Below are 12025 nucleotides of genomic sequence, written 5' to 3' on the forward strand. Positions count from 1 at the left end.
CTCATGAGCTAGATTGAATCTTTATTAAGATCTTTATCTCTGTTTACAGTGATATGACCCATAGGAGTACACCAGAATAAGTGCATAAGGAGTGCAGCAACTTTATTATGTCACAGAGACTAAGCCTATTTGTTTTATTTTATCTTTACACAATATATATAGGACAGGTAAACAATAAAAAAAACTACACAGTACCATTATTACTATGCTTTGTATTGTTTTAAACTCTGATTATTTAGATCCTAAGAGATGTTCAAGTATATGATTGACAGCTTCTGGAAAGCTGTCACACGTCAGGTGAGGTGGCGGGTTAATTTTTCCCTCATCACCAGGTCTATATTTACCTGCAAAATTAAAGGAGGGTTATTAATATACAGCAAAATAACTAAAGCCACTGCATTATAAAAACATAATTGCATATTAAGAATAAAGCCTACCAGTTTTCACTAAAATTCCCAGCATTCCTGCATTCTGTGCCCCACCAACATCATCTCTGGCATCCTGTACAAACAAATCCAGTCATGCGTTTCTTCTTGAATTGCACAAAAATAAATGAATAATATTGGCAACACTTTAAGGCGAGTTACACATTACATGTACTTACTATAATAATAAATTCTGCATAATTACAAGTAACTAACCCTAAACCAAATCCGGTAACACTTTATTTTACAGTGCCGTTGTGACACGTTACATGTATTTACTGTAGTAACAACTATAAAATATGCATAATTACATGCAATTAACCCTAAACCAAACTCTCACCCCAACCCTAAACCTATAGTAAGTACATACAGTTAATTGTTATTACTCAGTACTTAAATGTATAATTACACTGTAATACTGACACCTTAAAATAAAGTGTAACCCCAAATCCTAACCCTAAACTTAACCCTATAGAAACTAGTAAGTACATGTGGTTAATTAATATTACCCAGTACTTTATTTTAAAATGTTTTGCATAAAGAGAATTAAGATTTTTGAATTGTGATATTAGTTTAATGACAATTAAGAACTGATTTTTTCTCAAAATTCTTATTGTTGTGATGGATCTGCTTAATTCTCATTCATAAATAAATAAATATGACAACAATGATTCTAAAATAGGGCTAATTTTTGTTCAAAATATAATTTCTTTATTATTATTATTATTATTGTTGTTTTGTTGTTGTTGTTGTTGTTATTATTGTTATTGTTATTATTATTATTATTATTATTATTTAGTTTTAGGGTGAAATATGACCCAGAAATGTTTTTCACAGGCTTAATAAGATAAACAAAAGACTTTAACATCATGTATAGATCTAATTAATATTTATATTATTTTTATGTATTATTATTATTATTATTATTATTAGCACTATGTAATGACAGAGGGGCTTAACTGTCATGAAATAAACAAATAAATAAATGTCCTAAAATATTATTAACATTATTTTCTTTTATGATTTTTTATTTTATTTATTTATTTGTTGTTGTTTTGGTTTTTTTGAGTGAAATATAACCCATGTTCTGAACAGACTTCATGAGATTCACGCAAATATTACAGTCGTTGGCATATTCATACTCACGTCTCCTATCATCACAGCCTCCTCTGGTGAGCAGCTCAGGTCTCTTAAGGCCTCCAGGAAGAAGGCTTTCTCTGGTTTACCCACCACTGTCGCCTTGGTGTCAGTCGCATACTCAAGACCCGTCACAAACGGACCCGGTCCCAAAGCCAACCCGTCCTTCCTTTTGTAGTATCGTGCTTTATGGATCGCAATAAGGGGGGCACCATCTAAAATGAGTCTGATGAAATGAGTCTGGTGATGATTAGCAGCAATACTTCAACCACTAAATGGAAGGATTCAAATATTTTGATTGTCTTTTTTAATGAGTCTATAAATATCTTACAAAACAAAGTGTGCTTACCGGAAGGCTTTATTGAGTGTCTGGTAGTTGAAGTGGTCAGGCGCTAATCCAATCACAACAGCATTAGGATCCGAAGTCTCCAGACCTGCAGAAGAGGCAAGTATAAGATCTACACAAACCATTATATGACAAACATGCAAAAATTAGATTTTTCTCTTACATTCTCTAAAACAGATTTTGCTTCTTTTGTTTATTTTTCTTCAGAAAATGTGAGTTCAAAACCATGTTATGGTGTACATGGCTGCCCAAGGGTTGTTACATGGTTGATAGGGTGTTGTAAATAATCACTGCTATGCAGTTGCTAAGGAGATTTAGTTTACACCCTTAAGTTGATATTATGGGCTGCGTCTGAAAGCTTAGGCAGCCGACTTGTTGCCATGCTGCCCTTTTAAGGAATGACTTTGCAGGCAGCTTTTGCCCAAAGGCACCTCACAAAACTCATTTTGGATAGACTTCTAAGGCAGCGTAACAGTTTAATGAAAGGCAATTTTTAAGCTTTTGGACACAGCCATGGTTTCTAGATATGACTCAGGTCCCTCCTTCAATGCAGTCTAAATCTACAGGAATTTTTCCAGTTTTATCCATTATTGTCAATTTTAAGTCAGATCTCACTCAGGGTACGTTTACATGACAATGATGTTTTTCCTTTGCTTTTTTTGCATACAGACGACAATGTTGTCAAAACTATCCCCGTTCACACGGATCAAGAAAATGACTACAAACGCTGTATTATTCTCTCCAGGCCAATAGTTGGCGATGTCACTTTGTGAAAAAACACTACGCGCATGTAGACTGAACACGTAATACTCATGCGCATGACGTCACCGTTTTCACAAATTCACGTTTTTGTAATTTACAAAGACAATATAACGGTATTGTTTTCAAAAACTTTCACTTTGAAAGCCGTTTTCAAAAGTTTGCTTTTTCAGGCACCCAAAACGCTGTTGTCGTGTAAATGAACAGACAAAACGCATAAGTTTTATGTTTTTAGTTGAAAACAGTGTCGTGTAAACGGCCCCTCAGATAAGCTGATTTTATTCAGCTAACCTGTGAAGTCCTCTAGAGCACTATCTTCCACCAGCAGTAGGGGGCGCACTGCTCTCTGCTCCAGTAGATTACGGGCTGCAGTGAGCGATGTGAAGATCTCTCGCTCTTGGAGGTCAAAGTTCAGCCGACGCAATCGCTCAAACAGGGTCCTCTTACATTCCTTTGTGGTGTTGGTCACAAATTTTACAGCGACTGGAGACTGTCTTAATCTGGACCAATGATATTGTACATGTCTAATTAGTTTTATGAAAAACAAAAGATGAAATATTACAAATGTAATTGAAATAGTTGATTTTTTTTGTTTGTTTGTTTTTTGTCTTTGTAACAGCCCTAGGCTCTGTATAAAGCAACATTAGAGTCAGAGGGCTGGTGCTTTTTCTTTTTTAGCTAATCAGAATGTCATATAGAGGTCAATCATTAAGCATATTTGGTATGTTGATATTGATTAATTGATTTTAATCTATCAGCATGTTGACGATGTATATCTTCAATTTCAGATCAATCTTTTAGTCTATGTTGTTTTCTATGGAAGCTTTCTGTTTTTGCCACAGAATAAACAATAAAAAATTGTGACTATTTATCTCACAATTCTGACTTTTTTCCTCAAAATTGAGATATAAACTCGCAATTTACTTTTCTTATTCCATGACGGAAACAAGCTTTCATAGTTTTTAGTTTATGCGTGACTTCGCTACTTATTTGTAGCGTGCCTATCTTCCAATAACCACAATCCAATAGTTTTAATCTGAAACAAAGTCTCAGCTTTCAAGATTTCTCTTTAATGGGTCATGACAGACAGCTGTAGCCACTTCAGTTTAAGAGTTTTAGTTGAAAGATTGTTTTTCTTAGTCCCCACAAAATCAAAATTTACAGTTTTGTACAGTTTACATAAGAAATTACAGTTCTTATTTTTCATGGAATATTGCAGTATTTATTATAAATGATTTATTTGCGCACATCGTTATTTTTAAATTCATGTGCCTTGTAATATAGAATCAAAATATCTTCCCCTCCCTCTTGAATGTTGCTTTTCTCTTCTCTGATGATGCATTTACTGGCCTGAGGGCGGGACAACTTGTCACTCACATGAGATCCACCAATAGCAAACCACAACCATCCAATCAATTCCCCATGGACAAAATAAAGTCCCGCCCTACATTTGTCTTTGTTCAAAAGACGATATGCGTCACAATAGGGGAGAAAAGACTACTAAACTTCCATTTCATGCTGACTTTAAGTTAAAATTGGCTGTATTATAGCCTGTGTTATATATTATATATCCAAACTAATCAAATTTATTTGTGAAATCTGTATCATAACCCAGCCCTAATATATTTTAATTGTAAATGCAATCATTTTAAAATTCCTTATCGGTAATCACAAACGGCCAGTAATTTCAACAGATACCACTGACCGGGCTAAAGCCTCCTGGGCTCCAGGAACTGCAGCATCCTCGATATGAAGAGTCCCACTCAGATCGATAAGAACTGCTTTCAGTGTGCGGCGAGACACTTACAAAAACACAGGACATGAGAGTGAAGCTTTCTGAAATAACACATTATATAGACTGTTAGGCCTGGTTTCACAGACAGGGCTTAAATTAAGCCAAGATTAGACCTTAGTTCAATTAGGACATTTAAGTAGCTTTTATAAACGTAAAAACATTACTGGTGTGCATCTTGAGATAAAACAATGTCACTGACATATTTTAAGATAGTTAAAACAGCTCAAACATGCATTTTAGTCTGGGAATAGGCTTAAGCCTTGTCTGTGAAACCGGGGGATAGTGTTCAATTCATCACATGTAAAAGAAAAAAAAAAACCTTAATCTTATTTAGTTTTAATAACTTTTGGCTGGGCTGATTAACGTGACTTGCGTTTAGATACGGGATTTTGTTGATCATATTTTCAGTTTCCGAGTGTGCAACAATTAATGCTCTTATTCACCATGAACTCTGGATTAAACACAAAGACTGGCCTCCAAAACAGCACTTCATCTCATCATCTGTGTTTGACATCATTTTTTTTTTTTTTTTTAGGATTTAGAAACTACATTTATTTAAAACGAGCTGCCAAACAACAAGGGCTTTGGATAAGGTAAAGCAGATTGCCTTAAATCATTCAATAATCATTCAGTAATACAACGTACTAAAAACATGGAAATAGAGGAATGTGTATGAGAGCTGTGCTCAGATGTGTTTAGATTTTTAATATATTGATTATAACATGACAACCCGAGTCTAGACTACAAAAACACAACATGCTATTAACATTCGTTTCCAAACGATTTGCATTTTAAAATAATACAAAAGGACGAAACGATGACTGTTAAAGCATAAAACACATTTGACCAATACAAGTTATAATGAACTACACTTACTTCCTGCTGGGGTCCTTCTCTGGCGCAGTCTAATATTTTGCTGCCCTGAGAAATGCCTGTGGAAAATACACGTGCACTAGGACATTATTCTTTCTCTCTCTCTCTTTCTCTCTCTTTCTCTCTCTCTCTCTCTCTCTCTCTCTTAACATTTCATGTGTACATTTATTTCATTTATTTATTCATAAGAGCACACTGGCTTTTCTCCACCATGGCAGTTTAATCATTTAAGAGGGTTGTCTATGACACAGATTATTCACTCAATGAATAAAAAACATATGCTGGATATTTTAATAGCAGATTAAATAGCATTTAGAACATTAATTCATATAACTGTTTTACCAATATTATAACACTCGTCCAAATGTGCATGGCACTTTAAGAAAAAATAGAATGTGATTAAAATTAAGAAATATAAAATAATGAATAAAAAAAATACAATACTAATAATAAAAAAAAAACTTTGTGTAATTAATTGATGTCTTTAACATCCTGACCGATCCCCATTTATTTTGGATCATAGGGAACATAACTCGGCTGCCAAAAATTCACATCATATTTTTTTTTTTTTCTGCCATGAGATAAATCCTGGGATTGGAGAAGTATAAAGACGCATCATCTTCGGTAATAACCATTAAAAGTAGATTATAAAAGGGTTAGGCTTTAATCGCTGTTCTGAACATATGGTTGTAATTCAGCGTTTTATCCGTGGTCTGGGCTACTGTTAATAAAAAGGTACTGTAGTAATCCTGATGGAGTAATCTAGTGTTGTTAATGGACTCATGCGGTTCTCATCACTGAACCAAATGTATAATGTCAAACTCTCAACTGACCTCCTCGCACAAAATACATTAAAGGCCTGTTCACACCAAGTATAACTATATTACTGCCCACGCTAACGCAAAATATAAATTTGTTTATTCTAAGCGCGCGCTGCAGTGTGTAGTCTCTGCCGCTTTAAATGCTCGAGCTCTTTCAAGAAGGCTGTCTTTTTTATCGCTCATTAGCTGGGAAAAAAAAGCCGTTCTGAAAATGATTTCAACAATATCATTACTCTGTTTTGTTATCGTTATAGTTTTGGTGTGGGCTCTGCTATTCTTTTATCTTAAGTTGACAACTTTATCGTTATAATTATCGTCCTTTGTGTGAACGGGCCTTTAACCATTTCACTGAATAAATCCTGACTGACCTTGGATGACAAAATAATTACAGGTACAGTGCACTTTGTACAAACAAAAAAATGATAGTTTCCAACATAAATTGACAGATGAAGAAACACAATCACTTTATTAAAATCTGAAAATAATAAATGTTAAATGTCTGGCTTATAAGGACAGAGGCTACTTTGGTCAAACGTTTCAAACCCTTAGACCAAGTGTGTTGTATCTTAAAGCTTGATGTCTTAACATCAAACTTAACAATTTCAGCACAGTCAGCACATCTTTATTAAAACTGAGTCTTTATCCATATGCCATTAAATATATTAAACTAAACTTTTACTTTCCAAGCTGTCTTTGAAACCAAGACGCTAGAAGTTTAGCTTTAGGGAACCTTACATTTAAGAAAAAAAAACAAAACAAAAAAAAAAACATTTCAGGTGTCAAGAGATGGCATGGCTTTCGCAAACCTGGTTGATTCCACTGTTGCTTGTTCTAAGAAATACATTGATGCTTGAGGAACTGACACTTTACTAGACCTTGAATGTGACAAAAACAGCATGTACAGAGGGAGAGACAGGAGCTTCTGTAAAGTTACAAAACATGAAAAGAAAAATGTTTACGGATATTTTTGTCATATAAAACTACCAGAGTACTTACAGTAATTCATTCAGGATACAATTTTCAGACATTGGAAAGCAACATTTAGAACCACAGATACAAAAACAGTCCATTTTCCTTTCCCACATTCACTGTGTTCCACATTAGATCTTGATCTGCTGCAATCCATTCTTTCTTCATCCAAACAGTAATAGTAAGACGATACACACTGAATTCACTGCTATCAAAGGTACTGTGGAATGGGAAGAGAAAACACGTTAATATTGAACAACATCTGGTACACATGCAGAAGACATGACATAAAGACACAGGAACAATAGAAACATGATTAAAGTTACCATGAAATTAAAATGGACTTTTTTTTATATATATATATGATTTACAGTATCCCACAGAAGTGAGTACACCCCTCACATTTTTGTAAATATTTTATTATACCTTTTCATGTGACAACACTGAAGAAAAGACACTTTGCTACAATGTAAAGTAGTGAGTGTACAGCTTGTGTAAATTTTCTGTCCCCTCTAAATAACTAAACACACAGCCACTAATGTCTAAACCACTGGTCACAAAAGTGAGTACACCCTTAAGTGAAAATGTCCAAATTGGGCCCAAAGTGTCAATATTTTGTGTGGCCACCATTATTTTCCAGCACTGCCTTAACCTTCTTGGGCATGCAGTTCACCAGAGCTTCACAGGTTGCCACTGGACTCCTCTTCCACTCCTCCATGACGACATCACGGAGCTGGTGGATGTTAGAGACCTTGCGCTCCTCCACCTTCCGTTTGAGGATGCCCCACAGATGCTCAATAGGGTTTAGGTACCCTCAGCTTCTTTAGCAAGGCAGTGGTCATCTTGGAGGTGTGTTTGGGGTCATTGTCATGTTGGAATACTGCCCTGCGGCCCAGTCTCCGAAGGGAGGGGATCATGCTGTGCTTCAGTTTGTCACAGTGCATGTTGGCATTCATGGTTCCCTCAATGAACTGTAGCTCCCCAGTGCCGGCAGCACTCATGCAGCCCCAGACCATGGCATTCCCACCACCATGCTTGACTGTAGGCAAGACACACTTGTCTTTGTACTCCTCACCTGGTTGCCACCACACACACACACACTTGACACCATCTGAACCAAATAAATTTATCTTGGACTCATCAGACCACAGGACATGGTTCCAGTAATCCATGTCCTTAGTCTGCTTGTCTTCCGCAAACTGTTTGCGGGCTTTCTTGTGCATCATCCTTAGAAGAGGCTTCCTTCTGGGATGACAGCCATGCAGACCAATTTGATGCAGTGTGTGGCATATGGTCTGAGCACCGACAGGCTGACCGCCCACCCCTTCAACCTCTGCAGCAATGCTGGCAGCACTCATACGTCTATTTCCCAAACACAACCTCTGGATATGATGCTGAGCACGTGCACTCAATTTCTTTAGTCGACCATGGCGAGGCCTGTTCTGAGTGGAACCTGTCCTGTTAAACCGCTGTATGGTCTTGGCCACCGTGCTGCAGCTCAGTTTCAGGGTCTTGGCAATCTTCTTATAGCTTATGCCATCTTTATGTAGAGCAACAATTCTTTTTTTCAGATCCTCAGAGAGTTCTTTGCCATGAAGTGCCATGTTGAACTTCCAGTGACCAGTATGAGAGAGTGAGAGCGATAACACCAAATTTATCACACCTGCTACCCATTTACACCTGAGACCTTGTAACACTAACAAGTCACATGACACCGGGGAGAGAAATTGGCTAACTGGGCCCAATTTGGACATTTTTACTTAGGGGTGTACTCACTTTTGTGGCCAGTGGTTTAGACATTAATGGCTGTGTGTTGAGTTATTTTGAGGGGACAGCAAATTTACACTGTTATACAAGCTGTACACTCACTACTTTACATTGTAGCAAAGTGTCATTTCTTCAGTGTTGTCACATGAAAAGATATAATGAAATATTTACAAAAATGTGAAGTGTGTACTCACTTCTGTGAGATACTGTATCTGTGCGCATTTTTTAAATTCATGTGCCCTCGTAATCTTTAATCAAAATAACTTTCCTTCTCTCTTGCAGTGACATCTCTTCTCTTCTCTGATGGTGTGTTTACAGGCATGCAGAGGTGGGAGAACGTCACACAGTCTCAAGTGAGTCTCAAGTCACAATGCACACAAACCAAGCAAGTCAAATCCTCTTAAAGGTCAAGTCCAGTCACAATACCAAACAGAAACAAATAGAGTTTATATTGGCCATAACCTTATTTTCCTCAGAAATCATGAACTTTATTAATTATATATTTATACCAAAATATTAATAATAATATTAAATAATAATTTATTATAATACACATGTATAATTATTAGAATTTTGCAATATTATAATAATTACACCAAAAATTGTTCGTCCAATCATTTGCATTTGGTCCGAAGGCAATGACAGGATCAGGAATGCAAAGGTGAGAACATTGCGCGGAGCAGGGGCATGATGCACACAGATTTTTTTTTTTTAAGTTATTTGTTACATGCTCATTTGTAGTTATTTTAAGGGATTTTTTTCATTTATTTTTTATTACCCTATATGTCCAAAACTGTAATTTTTCACGCAAAAACTTAACATGTTGCAACATTTTACCAAAATCAACATTTGGTTAAAATCTCATGTTATAAAAGATGAAGTGCTATGCAGGATATTTAAGACAATATTGGCTGATTAGATAGCAATACTGTTTGCCACATCTCAGACCTCAAATACATCAAATATTACCCATTATAGACATAGTAATTTTAAAGTAAAGAGTAAAGGAAACACTATATAGTACTTACTGAAACAACCAGTTCTTTATTTACACTTGTAAGTTCACAAAGTACCCTTGTAAGTTCACAAAGTACCCTTGTAAGTTCACAAAGTACCCTTGTAAGACTCTGCTCTGGCTGTGTGTTTTTATGTGTTTTGGAGGAGGCGTGGCTTTGGAGACGCTCTGAAGGGAGGGTGGGATCTCAAGCATTCATTCAACTGATTCCTTTAAAACAGCTGATTCATTCAGGAATTAAGCAAGAGACTGGTCCTGCATCCAAATATGCCTACTTCAATACTATAAAGTAGGTGAGAAAAAAAAAAAAATCTAATTACTTTAGCTGTTATGAAAGTCATTGTCGAGTCAGAGTGTTCAAGTCAAGTCTCAAGTCATTGGATCCCAAGTCAAAAACAACAAGTAATTTTCTTCTTTTAGTCAAGTACGTCACAATTCTCGAGACCCCATCGGCGTGAAGGCAGGGCAACCTATCAATCAATCACTTGAGATTGACTAATAGCTAAACACAACCATCCAATCAATTCCCCATAGACAAAATCAAGCCCCACCCTACCATTTTTTTTTTGTAGAGATGCCATTTCACTCGGATATCCGTCACAATAGGGAAGAAAAGACTATCGCAACATTAGTTTCATGCCAACTTTAAGATGCAAGGCTTAAAATAATTACAGATAAAATAGTATCTCTATTAATGATTCTTGATGGTAATAGATACTCCATGATCTAGAGATGGGAAAGTAGTAGACATGAGTACTAACACTCTTCAAATAAACATACCTCTCATGACAGTCCTGACGGAACGAATAAGGTTCAGAAGCTGTGCTTTAATCCCAGGTTCATCTCCAAATCCTCCAATACTTTGCTCTGCCCCCCAACCAACTGGAAAAAAATATTTGCTAGTTACATAGTCATAATGCATATCATGCTATAATGACTACATATGCATTTGCAATTGTTTGTATATCTTTACACATCCCCAAAATTTAAATTTTACTGGAACAATTTTTTGACAGTATTCATGGGAAAAGAGCATGGATAATCCCTGAAAAATGTTGCATCTCAAACTAAATAATACAAGTACAATTTAATATTCAATGAAATGTCTATCCAACTACCTCCCTCCCACATTGCTACTTTTGTAAAATCTCACAATCTATTAATTAAATCTATCTTAGATTTTCTTCGTTCACCTATTTGCAAATACATTTTCCCTTCTATATTCTTTGTTTTTCAAACTTCAGTGCTGATTCGACTTTGCAATAAACGAGAATCAATTTGATTATCGATTCAATTTGATTAGAAATCGGAACCGAATCATGAAATTTGTGTCAATGTCCAGCCTTATTAGTAATCATTAGTATTTTCGAATGTTTTAGTGTTTTAGAATAAAAGTAAAGTCACTGACATTATGAAATAACATTAATATGGAAGTATGGGGAAAATGTAGTACTTGAAAAATGTTAAATAGCTCTGCACATTCTGGTCTACAAAAATTCTACAAAAGTCATGGGGTGCTGATCCATTTCAAAACGTATTTATTTCAGTTAAGCGATTAATGTAGGCACATTTACATTATATGACACTGGTGAACTGACGTAGAATAGATTGTTCAAACAATGACAAACAACCAGCAACTCTGACTTTTACAGATTTGAAGTCATTCAGATGATATCAAAAACTACCAAGGTAATTTATGTTAACATTTTCATATTTCTATAGTTAACTGGACGTTTAGGAGACGTAAAGTCTAGGCTAGCAAACCAGATGACAATACACGCAAATATTTACATGACAGAACCAACCTATCGTCAAATTTTAGAATGAAATACATTCATAAAAACTTACTTTTACTGAGAAACCTCTCTTCGTGCAGAACTGCGACAGCATTAGTGAATAATATCGCTGTTTGAATCAGTGCGTACAGTGTGAACGCCATGTTGGCACTATTGTGCTGACGTAAAAGAACTTGCGTCGCGCATAGGTACGTCACAAACGCGCCGCTACGCTGCAAAGTTTTGATTGACAAGAGTTTGGCCCTGTCCCAAATGGCACCCTAAACACTCACGGCCTTTCTACGAGTCCGCACTTTCGTGACGTGACGTCGCTTTGACTGTC

At 36.0% G+C, this 12025-nt stretch overlaps 2 protein-coding genes across 2 annotated transcripts; both read right to left on the reverse strand.

Moving 5' to 3' along the window:
• Positions 1-8: 8 nt before the first annotated feature.
• On the reverse strand, positions 9-5406 carry hdhd2 (haloacid dehalogenase-like hydrolase domain containing 2). Its single transcript, XM_051907631.1, has 7 exons — positions 5339-5406; positions 4373-4469; positions 2959-3167; positions 1912-1996; positions 1572-1788; positions 438-501; positions 9-344 (listed from the first exon to the last, which is right to left on the reverse strand). Coding segments are annotated over exons 1-7 (786 nt in total). The 5' UTR covers positions 5340-5406; the 3' UTR covers positions 9-231.
• Positions 5407-6595: 1189 nt separating this feature from the next.
• On the reverse strand, positions 6596-11976 carry ier3ip1 (immediate early response 3 interacting protein 1). The gene is made up of 3 exons (XM_051907633.1): positions 11756-11976; positions 10688-10789; positions 6596-7345 (listed from the first exon to the last, which is right to left on the reverse strand). Exons 1-3 carry the CDS (start codon positions 11844-11846, stop codon positions 7290-7292), a joined length of 249 nt encoding a protein of 82 aa, XP_051763593.1. The 5' UTR covers positions 11847-11976; the 3' UTR covers positions 6596-7289.
• Between the last annotated feature and the right edge of the window lie 49 nt (positions 11977-12025).

This window comes from Ctenopharyngodon idella, chromosome 10 (genome assembly GCF_019924925.1).
Source record: "Ctenopharyngodon idella isolate HZGC_01 chromosome 10, HZGC01, whole genome shotgun sequence".
Taxonomy (NCBI): domain Eukaryota; kingdom Metazoa; phylum Chordata; class Actinopteri; order Cypriniformes; family Xenocyprididae; genus Ctenopharyngodon; species Ctenopharyngodon idella.